This window comes from Eutrema salsugineum, unplaced genomic scaffold (assembly GCF_000478725.1).
Source record: "Eutrema salsugineum unplaced genomic scaffold, Eutsalg1_0 scaffold_9, whole genome shotgun sequence".
NCBI lineage: Eukaryota > Viridiplantae > Streptophyta > Magnoliopsida > Brassicales > Brassicaceae > Eutrema > Eutrema salsugineum.
The window spans coordinates 5,087,193-5,102,171 of NW_006256342.1; the positions used below are offsets into that span (position 1 = coordinate 5,087,193).

Sequence of the window (14,979 nt, forward strand, 5' to 3'; positions counted from 1 at the left end):
TCCCCATTAAGGAAAGTGTTTTCATTTTTAGGTTCAGAATCCGAATCCAAGGAAAGTTTTGTTTTTTCTTAGATTAGGTGAGTTTTTTTCTTCCTGTTTTGGGTTGATCAAATCTTACATTGATTAGGGTTTTCTTTTTATTTCCAATTTCGATCTTTCTTTTTATGGGTTTTCCCAAAATTGGTAAAATACCAATTCTTAATTGACGAAAGTATGAATCTTTGCTATTTCCATTGATTCTTGTTACTGACTATTGGTTTTGAAAATGGGTTGTCTTCTGCTTTTGTTCGTTTGAGTTTCAGTTAGAGTATCTCGATTAGCACAAGATAGTTCTGTAATTTGCATTTGGATCCTGAAATTTGATTCAGTGTACGTAAAATAGTTCTGATTGGTGCAAAGGTATGCAGGATGGGTCGAGTGAAGCTAAAGATAAAGAAACTAGAGAACCTTACTGCACGTCAAGTTACGTATGCGAAAAGAAAACATGGGATCATAAAAAAGGCTAAAGAGTTATCGATTTTATGCGATGTAGATGTTGTGCTTCTCATGTTCTCTCCTGTGGGAAAGGCTTCACTGTGCTGCGGGAAACACAGGTCTAGTGACTCTTTCTTTGTACCAAAGGCTTGTTTAAACATCGTTCTGTTTAGTTTTTGGCTTTTGTTTTGATGTTCTGCTTGTGGGGGTTTGTTTAGTATTGGAGAAGTCATTGCCAAGTTTGCTCAACTCACTCCTCAAGAAAGGGCAAAGAGGTTACTTCCATTGACTCTCCTAAAACACGCTTTTTAGAATATTTTGCGTAGACTGTACACTGAGAGTAACTATTTTGTGTTTTCTTCTTGTCTACGTTTGAACAGGAAGTTGGAAACTCTTGAAGTAAGTGGTTTTGCTTGGCTCTGTTTGGTCTCTTTCTCTTCTCATCTCCTAAACTAGTAACATTAATACTGTTTCCTTCTTACAATATCTCAGGCCTTGAAGAAAACATTTATAAAGCTTGACCACGATGTAAATATAGCAGAGTTTCTGGACAGAAGGTATGTACATATTATTACACATATATTAATAATCTTGTGAACTCTTTCTCTGTTTGTTCTTGTTTAGTATTTGTGAGTATTATTACTAATGTGACTTGTTTTTGTTATCTTTTCAGTAAATCAACAATTGAGGTAAGTACAACTAACTACTATGATGTTTATAGTTATATACTGATCATGAAAATATCATCTAATCCAATTGTTTCTCGCAACCGGGAACTTTCAGGTTCTTAGAGAAAAAGTCAGGTTTCTGCAAACACACTTATCAGAATTACACACACGACTAAGGTGCTAAAATCCCTCTATATGCTTTCAGTTAAAATCTCCTCTCGGTTTTTGCTATCTCATTAATGAGTTACATTATTTTCCGATATAGCTATTGGACCGAGCTAGAGAAGATTGACAACGTAGATGATTTACAGCAACTAGAAAATTCACTAAGAAAATCTTTGTATCAAATCCGTGCTCATAAGGTATATATATCCATCTCCCAAAACGATTAGTTATGGTTTCATTTTACAAAACTTATGCATCGATCTTATTACGAGTTATAGGTTAACATGCTGCAAGTGCAACACCAGCAGGATCAATTTATGTCCTCGGAATGCAAAAATCAGGTACATCGATTTGGACACTAGAGATCTTTGGATTATGTGTATATAATAAAGCTTACATATTGTGTTTATGCATGCAGTTGCAGAACGATATAGATCTAGATTTTGGAATGGAGATGGAACAACAACTTGAGAGTTTCTCATGGGTTCGTAACGATGAAAACATGAATGTTCCTGTAAAAGAAAAAGACCCAAATCCACAGTTTCATCACACGTACAATGACATAACGAATGTTGCTTTAAAAGAAGAAGACCCAAATCTGCAGTTTCATCACACGTACAATGTCATAACGAATGTTAATGTAGAAGAAGAAGACCCAAATCCGCAGTTTCATCATACATACAATGACCTAACTTGCTCCGCAAGTTCATCTCTTGAAAGTTACTCAGGACTCTTTGGTAAAAGCTCAGATACCAGCAGACCAAAACTAGAAACCGGCGGCATTCCCGGGACATCTGCTGATCCAAACCTGCAATTCAGCAATCTCAGCTTCCTAGATGATTCAAAGCTTCAGCAACTAGCTGAGTGGAATCTTTTAGGAACTCCAGCGGATTACTACGTTAGCCAGATCTTGGAAGCATCTTATAGGCCTCAGTTTGGAGGAAACTGGGCTTCTTCTGAGACGTTAACAACTTATCCTGTTTCTGTCTTTGATGAGCCTCTGTTCTCACGGGTATAAACTACGGTTTTGCTCATCATTCATTTGCTTCACGATTCTTTTATTGCAGGTCTTGTTTTGCTGACTGTTTCTGACAAATTCTGAACTTGCAGCAGCCAAACTTATAAGTATCTCCGGCATAAAAACGAAGTGTTGATCCGAAAACGCGTCTTGAAAGAAGCTAAGTTGATACGTTACAGGGACACATACTAAAAGATACGATACCATATTAAGTTGCTTGTAACTCAAGACATTCTTTTAAACCATGGTCGATTTTTTTTTTTTTATCTTCTGTATTTTTTTTTGACCTACCTTGATAGTTGTTGATACTGCACGTAACGTATTTTCTCGGTTATTCATATTATTAGAAATCCTAAGCAATGCTCCGGGAAATACAGCATCTTTGGACCTTCTCTTCTAAGTTACAACCTCAAGTTTGTTTGCCGCAAAGCCAAAACAGAGCAACCACATAACCAATTGAAATACATAGTAGACGTTTCTTCAATTTCACAGATTAGATATAAGCTTAGGACAGCTAACTTTTGTGATGACTAGCTATTTGATAAATTCAAAGTAAAGATATTGGATGGTTATGATAAAGACAGAATAAGCGAAATATATAGTATTTCGACACATGACAAAAACTGATTCAAGAAAGACCAATAACATATTATAAGGTTGGGGACTGAACTAAAAAAAGAAAAGTTTTAGCACATCAAGTTATTGAATCGTAAAGTAGAACAGAACACAAGAGTTCTTTTTTAACTGAATAAACGAAAAGTGCTTCATGCCATCAAAATCAAACTTCAAAAACTTAGCTAGAACCTTTGTTTAAGACCTTGGCTTCTCCTTCTTTTCCCTGAAGAGAGCAGAGAGGGAAACACCAGAAACCTTAACGACCTTGAACCTAACTCCGGGAATATCTCCCACAGCATGACCCTTACGACCAAATCCAGCAACCAAGACCTCGTCCTGCAACAATATAAACAAAACATGACTCAACCTTTGACAGAAACTAATCCATGTTTTGTTACAAAGGCTTTTCTTTATTTGATTCAACTTACATTTTCCTCAATGTGGTTCAAACAACCATCGTTGGGGACAAAAGCAGCAATCTTCTTTCCATTCTTGATAAGCTGTACTCTAGCACACTTACGGATAGCAGAGTTAGGCTGCTTAGCCTCAATTCCTCTGCATAATCAAACAAAGAGACTCATCAACACTAAGGAAAAAAAAGAGAGCAGAGAGATTAAAGAAGCCAATTGTAGATTCTTTATAGCCTTACGTTTTTTCAAGGACGATTCCTTTTGCGTGAGAAGATGTAGCAAAAGGCTTATTCCATTCATTTCCTTGGTGAGACTTCTTGTAACCCTTGTCTGCCCACCTCTGCTTAGTCCGATTCTTTTTGAGCTTGCGTGCAGCTCCCATACCCCTTGGCTTACTGTAACATATCATCACCAAAGTAGAAGCAATTCATAGTAAGTATTCACAAGAAGTTAAAAACTTGATCTTAAATTCATCATGAGTAAGAGCTATAATAAGCCAAGCACACAAAAATAAGCAATGCAGCTTAGAGATCATATGCAATTAAGGTTTAGAAATCATAGCATAGTAATCCATTAAGCTTTCATAAAAGCAGCACACTCTAAATCTCCAGATTAGCTATTATTCCTTGCATTATGTTCTCAAATCAAGATAACAAACACGTAGCACAATTAAGTATAATCTATTGTGGATCCGTAGATGAAAAAAAAAAACGAGTAACATACATATTTAGAAACAAACACGCATTAATTATATTGCGTGAGAATCCCTTCAGCAATGATAATCAGAAACCACAATGAAAAAAATCGAATCATGAAACCATTTCCAGCTAAAAAAACAAAAGCACGCTCGATCGACTGAATAAAGCCCTCGTATAATTCACCGAAATAACAAGGAAATCAATTCGATTTAACGTTAAAGTAACGAACAGAGAAAGGATCAAAGAGAGGAGAAACATACCCCATGTTTGTCGAAGGAGGAGAAAGATTAACAGCAAAGAGGAATTTGCAGCAAGCAAAGATGAGATCGTTTCAAGAAGCGGCTGCGAAAACCCTAAACCTAGTGAAGGCAGTGAGTCTTTATATAAGAGATATTGACCCGTGCTACCCACGGGTGTATTTTCGTATTTTATAACATTGTTATTTTTAGATTATAGTTTTGTGATTGAATTTGGGTTTGAATCTAGAGTGTAATGGGCTTAGAAAAGGCCCATAGATTAAAAAAAAATGTTGGTTAGCAATACGAATGATAGTGACCTTTAGGACTGATCATGTGGTAGTTATAGAACAAAAAAAAATGTCAGAACACCACATGGCTTCGGTTGTTCTGTATCACTCGTGACTGTTACTACGTGCACCTCAAATCTTATTTTTCTTCTTCTTTTTTCTTTTTTTTTTGTTGTCACGACTTGTTGTTCGTATTCCAATTTATTATTTTTTTTTTGTAAGTCAGTTGGTGTTTTTTTTTTCCCGCAAATTGCTAAAATTTTTTTGTCTACAAGCTAAGTATAGGAAAATCTAATAGATATGCGGATTTGCGGGCTAAACGAGCCTGTCGAGAAACTAGTCCTTGTTTTATTAGCTCCGTTATTTTCCTAATGGATCCTCCTATATATATATTGTCTCTGCTCTGCGAAATATCTTCTTATAAAACACTTTTATAAACATCTATATAGTGAGATTATTCATTTTATAGGTTTTATAGTTCTGAACGAATCTGCTACGTTTGGGGAACAAAAAAGTGAGCGGACGGTTACAACTCGGCGGACACATGACGTGAGATGAATGTGTATTTCTTTGTATATATAAAAAAAAAGCATATGGTTACGGATTAAGAGTATCAAATGATCACATCTCTTCACATGCAAATGCAATACAAGTATATTTAAAACGGGTCGGAAATAATGTCTTTGGCAGGTTAGTGTAATAACAATTTCCTAACAATTGAAAAGATATCTAGAACTATGCTTTTTCCATGCAATTCATGTGAATTAATTTAATAAGATTTCCAACAAATATATGCCGAGCGTGAACATGATAAAAAAAATACATGCCGACTTTGTTTACTCGATATGGCGATGTAATAAGACTCATAAAGTAAAAATAACAAATCACCAATATTCCTTACTTGTAAAAATTGAAAATTTACAACATTACATGACTTGACTAGAACACTCAGAATACAAATCTAACAATTTCTTGAAAAGCTGAAACTCTCCCTCTCGCTTCAAGAGGAGATACAAACGGAATTTTTACTACTAGCGGGTGGTACTTATTAAGTCCACCTCTGCATCAGTAAAACTTCTAAAACCTTACCAATAATAAGAAGAAAGAAAAAAAAAAAGTCCCAAAAGATGACGTCATCAAGGCCTGTGCAAAATCAAGCACTCGAAGCACACCACTTCTTTTCAGGTAAAACCCCAAACTGAAATAACGGACCAAATTACTAATATGCCCTCCTTTTCTCTAAGCTTTCTACTACTACCACACGAACCACTTGTTTTCATCACTTTAGTCAAATGATATGAGAGTTTACCAAATTGCCCTCGACCTAGCGTATCTGCGCGCCGGTGAAGGTCTGGCCAAAGGACCAGCCTGCGGAAGCGACGTTGTTGGAGACGATGGTCCGACCATCGCTGGTTGTGACTTTAAAAGAGAGAGCTTGTCCGTTTAGGTAAGAGTTACTCTGCCAGTTTTGTCCCCAGTTCCTTGACATAGCTTGCCACCCTGTTCTTGAACCCTTAACCGCCGCCGAGTGAACATCTCCGGCTCCTCCTACGTTGGTTATCAGAACGAGGTTGAAGTAAGAATGTCCGTTTATCGTAAATCTTATTCCTCCCCTTCTCACACAAGGCACTCTGCAAAAACAAAAGTCCAAAAAACAGAGTAAGATTCTAATCTAAAACAGAGCAGCTCTGTTTCTTGCTCTGTTTCTTGCTCTGTTTTGGGGGGAAAAAAGTTACCTTCTGTAGGCGACGGGGACAATGCCGGCTCTGTATTGAGCGATGCGTTGAAAAACGGGCTGAGAGAGATCGAAATGCTGCTGAGGAGGGTTACACCAACCTCCTGCGTTGTTAGGTAAAGCGTTGTTTGGCGGGCAAAAGTTAGTTGCTGTGACGACGATCGAACCAGGGAGACACCATTTTCCGTCGTTTTGACATCTTATCTCGAAGCAAGCACCACAACTCAACCCGTTGTTGAACAGAGCCGTGCTCAGCGCCGCCGTGTTTGTTCCATACCCTTGGCTGTAGAGGTTTCCGTAACCACAAGCACCTCCTGAAACCAGAGAGAAAATTTTAAGAATTGTGATGAATGCTAAAAAAAAGATTAAAGCTTTAATGATATTGTAACTTTGGTGAAGATGGAGAATTTACCCATTGTGCCGGAGGCATCACCACCGCCGTAGAATGTAGCGTGTGCGTTTACCCAACCGCCACCGTAGCCATTGACGCATGACGTCATTACTCCGAGAATAACCATTAACAAGAAGCCGATAAGACCCATTTTGTTAATTTTTGTTTATAACCTGCATATTGGTAGTAAGATCGATCAGTTTTTAGCACATTTTTGAAGAAGATGAAAGGAGCTAAAACTAGTAATGTGTCATGTGTGTTTGAGAGAGAGAGAGAGAGAGAGAGGAAATGATTACTTCGAAGCTTCGATCTTTCTTCCGTTCTTAAAGAGGAAAAAGAGAGAGATGATTATGAGAATCTGTTGTTTGGTTTAGAATTGGAAAAAGCAGAGGAGGCGAGTGGTTCAATTTATAGAAAAAACTTAGCGAGTGCAAAGTTACGTTTTTGCCACTGATTATGCAACTACCATGCATGCACTCCTTTTCAATACATTTATTTTATCTCCTTTTTAATTAAAACAAGGCCAAGAGTCGGAATGCAATTTCTTTTTCGGTTTTTTTTTTCCCGTATATATATGTATATAAAGTTGGGATTATTATATTAAATATTAATGAGCGGAGTATGTAATAACAAAAATAAAATTATTTTAATGTTGGGGACCAAAAACCGCTGAAAATCTTAATATTTAATGGCATGAAAAAGCAAAGAGGCAAAGACACATGTGAGCTACAAGACGGGTCGTGTGTTTTCTTTTTTCTCAGGAGCCTTGAAACACACATAATTAAACACCACTTTTCCATTGAAAAATGTATTTAATCTGTCAATTTAAACAATTAAGCAAAAGAAAATAGTTCAAAAATAGGCAGTCTAAAGTTTTGTATTTGGTATGCTTTATGATTTTTAACCGGGGTTGAAACAGACTAATAAAATGAAAAAATTATAGAAAAGCAAGGAAAAATAAAATAAAGACAGAAAATTCAAGTTAGAATCCAAGTGGGTCACAGTGGTCTGATCTGAGTTAGATGTATCACGAAACATATAGCTTTGTCGTTCGTTTATCTCAGTCTATGTTTCGATGTGTTGTAACAATCTTAATGATATTTCTTTGAAAATTATCAAAAAAAATCGTGTACGATCGATGCAGTCGTGTCTGGATTATGTGAAAAAATGTCGCTGAAGTACATAAATTAAATTACTTAATGACAAAAACAGAAAATTACATGTGTTTGGTGATGAAGTATCGAACTTCTGCGGACCTTCTTCGGTGTTTCTGCGGAAGAATTTATTAGGGTTAGTTAGAATATCGATTTTGAGATCACATTTTACTTTGTGCATCGAGAAAATAAATGCACATTAAATTTAATAAGGTGAAGAAGTTCAACGGCAGAAATCGACGGCCAAGTTTCCGTAATTTCAGCTCAAAACATGGGTCCACAAAAGATCATGGACGGTCCGTTTGCTACTTCTCCAATGTCTCAGAAATAATTATTTTATAATAATAGTAGGAAACAAAACATATATATACAAACAGATTAATAAATAAAGATAAATAAATGAAAAACAAAGATACCCCCGCATGTGGTTGACAAACGCCGTTTCAAGCTAACGTTGTAAGCATGTATTGATAGATGAACTGAAGAAAGTTGACACGAATCCATCCTCTTTAAATTGTTTATTTTAGTGTTGATTGATTTCATCTTCAAATGATTAGAGTATATAACACCAACTAATCATTGATACTCATCTCCTCCCTTTCCAAAGTTCAAAAATGTGTATTCATGTTTAATATATACCAAATTGTCAATCTATTCATTTGGTTGGAACTATTAGTAAAATGGAACAAATATTAGTTTTTGTTAATGTTCTAGCGTTGTAATAATTCGAGTTTTCTTTTTGAGATTTTTGAATAATCGTTGTGTAAATAGGATATGTAAAAAGAAGCATAAGTGAGAGCATTGACAAAATATTATGAATATTTCTACGAAGACGCAAAAAAATAAGATCAATTTGACTTATATTTTCTTTGAGTTAACAGTGAAAGAAAACTAGAAAAGACTAACGATTGATTAACTAATAAAATTTAAAATAATAAAAAATGTATCTAGCTGAATTAGCGCTACTTACACACCTAGATAAACGGTATCGACAACAACAGTTATAAGAAAGTTAGTGAAGATTTAATTACGTGTCAATATATGAATGTGCATGCGAATGTGTTGATGCGGATTCTTTAACAGAAAACAAGAATGGGTTAATGTGATAAATATACAAATTACATATGCATATAAATCTACGTAGGGACTTGAAAACCTTTCCGAGATAGATAATTAATTTATATCCTTAGGTATTTGTTCTATCTTGTGTTTTTATTTTCTTAGTCAGATGTAAATCAGACAACCACTCTTTGCGCATGTTTGTTTGCGTGTATAAAAATGATTCACCATAAATCATAACCATTAGCGTGATAGTAGGAGCAAGGGCAAATTGGTAAAAAGTTAATTTATTAAAATTAAGGTAGTGTTGAAGCCGGTTTTAACGACCTTTAACCAACTCTCGGTCCGGAGACCATCTCTTTCTATTTTACTTTTTTTTTGTATTAATAAATTTTTATAATCTAAGATTCCATTTTTCACGTTCTGATTATGATCTCTGGAAGATTTCATGTCAGCTGAGTTTTCAGCTTTTACTCGTTGGGTTAGATTCGAAACGATAATTTTCTTGGAAATCAATCCAAAGTCCCACATTGGAAGATTAGACAAATATAATCTAGTATATAAGAACATGTCTAGTGGGGGTTTGGAGAAGGAGTTCGGGCCCGGATTTATAGGCAAAGTGTATTTTTAAAAAAAGAAATATAACCCATTATTGACGGATCGGTTCATCCGCGCGAGCTCGATGACCCCGTCTCTTCGCGACGTGTCACATTGCGATTGGAGGAGATTTCGTGGTAATTTTCGGGAAATGAATTATTTTTGGGCCAAAAAATCATTTCGTGTGTTTCCCCTTTTTTCTTCTCCTCTCTTCCTCTTCACCTGCGATTCGTGACGACTCCGTCGAAATCGTCCAGACCGGCGTCAATTTGCGGTGGTTTGTTCATCCGAGGATCGCCCATCCGTCTAGATCGGCAAGGTTACTATCTGTCATTGCGGTTTCGTTGATTTTTGTCCGATTTGAGTTTTAGGGTTTGCGATTTTTTTTTTGGGAAGAAATTTTGGTGCTCAATCGGGGGTTTTTTTGGGGATTTTTAGTTCAATACGAGGTTTAGTGGCCTATTTGAAACTCATAATCGAATTTGCGAACGGTATTTGTATGATTTCAAAAAGAAATTGAAATCTGTAAATTAGGGTTTACTGATATATCATGGTTTTTATGGTTTTTAATCATGGTATAGGTCTTATTTATAGAGTCTTTCTAGTGTCTTTCAAGTCTTTTGGAGTCTTTTCAGGTCATAGGTACGTTTGGAGCTTAGCTGGAGACTTTGGAGCACTTTGGAGCTTAAGAAGGATCAAATTCGTCAAGAATGAATTTTGTGCTTCAGTGACGCTCGACACCATGGAGAGTGACGCTCGACACTTGTCAGAGAAATAAGGAAAAGGCGATTTTGTTTCCTATTTGAAGAAGGAGTTGGGCCTAAACGTTTTCAAGGAAGCCCAAAACGTGTCTTAGAGATATATATAGGATTTTTATTCCCTTTTTACGATTACCCTAGATTATTGAGAGAGAGATACTCTGAGTTTTTCGACTTTTGCGATTTCTGAGCTTGGGGAGACAAGTCTGTACTCTGTTCGTTTAGAGAGAAGATTTCGAACCCCTTTATCTATTTCGATTTAATCTATTGCTTTCTATTCATCAAGTTTGTTGTTTCAATAACCATGTCTGAGTAGATCACCTGTTAGGTTTAGGGTTAATTAGGGTTTTCTTTGAATGTTTGATTAACTTGCTAGCTAGGGTTCATATCTGTTAGTTCTTCATCTTAGGTTGTTCTTAAAGCTAATTCTGGATTGATCACCTAGAACTTAGATCTTAGGTTGCTTGATTGACACGGAAGTGTAATTGAATAACTGGAAAGAACCTGAGTTGAGCAAAGTAACTATTCGCAAAGGAATTTGGTTTAGGAGCTTTGTGAACATATCGAACTTGTGCAATTAAGGCTGGTTTAAATCTGTAGGATTTGCAAAGGAATTTGGAATTCTAGGATTTTAACTTAGATAACTCTCACAACGGAAGTTGGTTAATTATAGTTCTGTGTTTCGAGTTCAAGAACCGTGCTTAATATCTGAACCCTGACTTGTTAAGTTGATCTGCATTCATTGATCTCCTGAAAATCACCCTAGACCTATCCTTTATCACATCGAATTTCAAACCTTTTTCATTGCTGTTTTATTTATTTCTGTCGCATTGCTATTTGTTCCGCATACTTCGGCTTAGCGTAACTCCATCTACACAAGGTTTATTGAGTGATCTCTTGTCTCTGTGGTTTGACCCCTAGATACTACAACTGCACATCTGTGCTTTTGCAGAGTAGCTTAGGGATTAAACTTTGAGCAGATCAAGTTTTGGCGCCGTTGCTGGGGACTTGATTTCGCCATTAAACCTAGTTTTTGAGTTTCGACTAAGTTTTTCGACTTAGTGTCGAGCGTCGCGCGACACCTTTCTTTTTATAACCTAATTTACTTATTTTGTTTTCTCTCTTTGTTTTTGGTGTTTCAGGTTTATGCATACTCGTGGAACCAGAAGCAACAAGGACATCCCGCTAGTGAATTTGAGCAACGAAGAACTAGCTGAGTTAGAGCGAACGAACAGGAAAGCAAGAGATCCGGCAATGATGGAAAACGCCAATGGACTTGTTCGTGATAATGATGGAATCTGGAGAGACCAAGAGGGTCATGTGTGCAATGCGAGAGGCCAAAGGCTTGATGGAGATGGCAACATCATTCCACCAGCACCTTTACTAGTGGATGTTGTTGACCAGAATCCACCACCTGCACCGCGTGGGAATGCTGTGATCGTTCCAAATCAGATAAACGTTCCAGAGGATCGGAATGTGAGGGAACCTACACCTGCAGCTGGTCGTGGACGAACACTTGGAGACTACAACAGGCCTGAGCAGTTCTATGCAAATCGTTCTGCGATTCGCGCCCCTGCGTTTCAAAGAAACGATTTTGAGCTGAAGCCTGTGTATTACACTCTTGTGGGTCAGCATCCTTTCCATGGCCACTCTCATGAGCACCCTATGGATCACATTGAAAGGTTTGAGGACTTGGTCACCAGCATCAAATACAATGGAGTGTCCAACGATTTCCTCCTCTGCAAGCTGTTTCCTTATTCTCTAGCTGGAGAAGCGGCTAACTGGTTGAAGCAGTTGGAGCCAGGATCACTCACCACCTGGGAAGATACCAGGAATGCTTTCCTGCACAACTTCTTCGACGATGCTAGGTCTGAGGAGTTGAGGATGAAAATCTCGACTTTCTCTCAGGAACCAACTGAAGCGTTCAAAGCTTCTTGGATACGATTCAAATAGTACCAGCGAGACTGCCCCCATCATGGCTTCAGCGATGTGCAGTTGCTGGGTATCTTCTTCAGAGGCATCGACTGGAGGTATTAGATGGCATTTGATGCAGCAAGCAATGGTAACTTCAACACCAGATACCCAGAAGAAGCTGTTAAGCTCATCGAAAATTTGGCATCCAGAAATAGCACCAATAATGCAGATCTTGAGCGAAAGAAGCAAGCTGGGAACATGGATAGATCGCAGATCGCTGAGGTGAAAGCTAAACTTGACTCTGTGCACAGCCTTTTAGTGGGTAAGAAGTCTGTCAGATTCGCACAGGAGGTGGAGAGTTTCGAACCTGAGGATGAAGCTGAGGAAGAAGATGTCAACTTTGTCAGTGGATCAGGATTTCAGGGTCAGAGGTTTGGTAATCAGCAAGGTAACAGAAGCTACAGTGGGAATTACAGTGGAAATAATCAGAGGAGTACCTTCAACAGTAATCAGAACTTCTCTGGTTACATGCCTAAGTCTCAGTACTAGAAGCCTTTTTCCAACAACAGTTTTTTCAGAAACTACAACACTTCTTCATCTCAACCTCAAAATCCTGAAAATGAGATGAAGTCTATTCTGGAACAAATCCTGGAAGGTCAGCAGAAGCTCACCGTGGACTTTAATGGAAAGATGGATGCTCTCTAGCTTGATCTGAATGGGAAAATCGAAGCTTTGAACACTCATGTCAAGCAGCTCGATACGCAGGTAGCCCAAACTGCAGGTTCTGTTAAAAGGCAAGAGGGTTTTCTTCCTGGGAAGACTGACACCAATCCGAGGCACCACTGCAGTGCTATCACGTTGAGAAGTGGTAAAAATATGAGTTCAGAGCCTAAAAAGACGCCTCATGCACCTGAAGTCGTGAATTTGGAAAACCCTGAAGAAGTTCCTGAGATTGCAGAGCCGGTGTTGAGCGACACCACTACTAGTGTCGCGCGTCACCAACTGCAGAGCGAAGCCGTTGATGCTCCGAATCCGAAATCTGCAGAGGAGAAGGCCTACAAAACTAAAGTTCCTTACCCAAGGAGCCCTAGAAAGTCCAAGCAAGAGCTTGATGAAGCAAGATGCAAGGCCCTGATGGAAAAGCTTGTGATTGAGATTCCCTTGGTTGATGCTGTAAAGATCACTCCTGTTATCAGAAGTTATGTGAAGCGAATGGTGACTAATAATCTCAGCCATGAACAAGGAGTGATGATGATTTCTGAACAAGTCAGTGCAGTGATTCAGAACCGAATTCCAGAGAAGCTGTCTGATCCAGGAAGCTTTGTCTTGGATTGCTTTATCTTCACAGAGAGATTCAAGAGATCGCTGTGTGATCTGGGTTTAAGTGTTAACCTCATGCCTTATTCAGTAGGTGTCAATCTCGTATGACTGATTTCAAGCCGACAAGGATATCTCTCATCCTAGCTGATCGTTCGACAAGGATACCTGAAGGGGTGCTAGAAGATGTTCCAATCAAAGTTGGAGACTGCATGATACCGACTGAATTTGTGGTTCTGGAGTATGGAGAGGAGCCTAAGGATCCTTTTATCCTTGGGAGACCTTTTCTAGCTACAGCAGGTGCTATCATCGATGTCAGGAAAGGCAGGATTGCTCTGAATGTTGGAGATCTGGTGATGAACTTTGACATGGACAAGCTGATGAAGAAGCCCACCATCGATGGTCAGAGTTTAGGGTTTAGGGTTTGATGAGGAGATTTTCCATGAGATGCTGCCTACAGACCCACTTGAGAGAGCTCTAACCACGTCTGCATCTGAAGCTGAACACTTGGACGAAATTTCAGCATCTTACTCGAAGATGTTGGACTCCAGCGAGCATGTGATGCAGCTAACATCGCAGATTGAACAGCTTGAGACTCCTGCGAAGGTGAAGCAGCTATCCGACTGGAGTGAGGAGAAAGCGCCCAAGATTGAGTTTAAACAACTCCCTGCAGGGCTAAGGTACGCATTCCTAGGCTCTAATTCTACTTATCCAGTCATTATCAACTCACTATAAGAAAACACCTCATTTACAACGACCATATTCGTTGTAAATTCGTTGTAAATGAGTGTTTGCATCGATTTTACGACGAAAATTAAATCGTCGTGAATCGATCGTCGTAAATCAAATTTCGTCGTAAATTCGTTGTAATTAGCGACGATTTATATTCGTCGCTAATTTACGACGATTTTAGAACTATTTTTAATATTTTTTTAATTTTTATTTTTAATTTTTTACAACGATTTTACAACAATTTTTATTATTTTTATTATTTTACAACGATATTACAACGATTTTTATTATTTTTATTATTTTTATTTATTTATTTTACGACGATTTTACAACGATTTTTTAATTTTTTTTTAATTTTTCCGGCGATGGTGGCTCCGGTGGTGATAGCTCCTCCGGCGGTGGTGGCTCCTCCGGCGGCAGTGGCTCCTCCTGCGCCGGTGGTCACCGGTGGTCGCTGGTGGTCGCTGGTGGTAGTCGCCGATGGTCGCCGTTGATCGCTGGTGGTCGCTGGTGGTCGCTGGTGGTCGCCGGTGGTCGCCGGTGGTGGTCACCGGTGGTCGCCGGTGGTGGTCGCCGGTGGTCGCCGTTGGTGATCCGTGGTCGCCGGTGGTCGCCGTTGGTGATCCGTGGTGGCCGGTGGTTACTCTGATGATAGTGATACACTGATGTTTAATAGTTATGAGCATGTATATATATATTAGAACAAATTTTCCAACACTACCGATGTGGGACTTTGTATATTTTATGA

General features: G+C 38.4%; 4 protein-coding genes across 4 annotated transcripts; 2 read left to right on the forward strand and 2 right to left on the reverse strand.

The window, feature by feature from the left end:
- Positions 1 to 408: 408 nt before the first annotated feature.
- On the forward strand, positions 409 to 2,524 carry LOC18008195 (agamous-like MADS-box protein AGL30). Its single transcript, XM_024155553.1, has 10 exons — positions 409 to 593; positions 693 to 749; positions 855 to 873; positions 967 to 1,030; positions 1,238 to 1,319; positions 1,408 to 1,504; positions 1,586 to 1,648; positions 1,726 to 1,869; positions 1,996 to 2,319; positions 2,418 to 2,524. The coding sequence occupies exons 1-10, from the start codon at positions 409 to 411 to the stop codon at positions 2,430 to 2,432; spliced, it is 1,050 nt and encodes a 349-aa protein (XP_024011321.1). The 3' UTR covers positions 2,433 to 2,524.
- Positions 2,525 to 3,019: 495 nt separating this feature from the next.
- On the reverse strand, positions 3,020 to 4,403 carry LOC18009474 (40S ribosomal protein S23). The gene is made up of 4 exons (XM_006390940.2): positions 4,309 to 4,403; positions 3,590 to 3,745; positions 3,369 to 3,495; positions 3,020 to 3,276 (listed from the first exon to the last, which is right to left on the reverse strand). The coding sequence occupies exons 1-4, from the start codon at positions 4,311 to 4,313 to the stop codon at positions 3,136 to 3,138; spliced, it is 429 nt and encodes a 142-aa protein (XP_006391002.2). The 5' UTR covers positions 4,314 to 4,403; the 3' UTR covers positions 3,020 to 3,135.
- Positions 4,404 to 5,445: 1,042 nt separating this feature from the next.
- On the reverse strand, positions 5,446 to 7,078 carry LOC18009311 (expansin-A1). Its single transcript, XM_006390941.2, has 4 exons — positions 6,997 to 7,078; positions 6,722 to 6,873; positions 6,311 to 6,623; positions 5,446 to 6,205 (listed from the first exon to the last, which is right to left on the reverse strand). Exons 2-4 carry the CDS (start codon positions 6,849 to 6,851, stop codon positions 5,899 to 5,901), a joined length of 750 nt encoding a protein of 249 aa, XP_006391003.1. The 5' UTR covers positions 6,852 to 6,873; positions 6,997 to 7,078; the 3' UTR covers positions 5,446 to 5,898.
- Positions 7,079 to 13,058: 5,980 nt separating this feature from the next.
- Positions 13,059 to 13,927, forward strand: LOC112082850. Its single transcript, XM_024150430.1, has 2 exons — positions 13,059 to 13,549; positions 13,594 to 13,927. The coding sequence occupies exons 1-2, from the start codon at positions 13,059 to 13,061 to the stop codon at positions 13,925 to 13,927; spliced, it is 825 nt and encodes a 274-aa protein (XP_024006198.1).
- Positions 13,928 to 14,979: the final 1,052 nt, after the last annotated feature.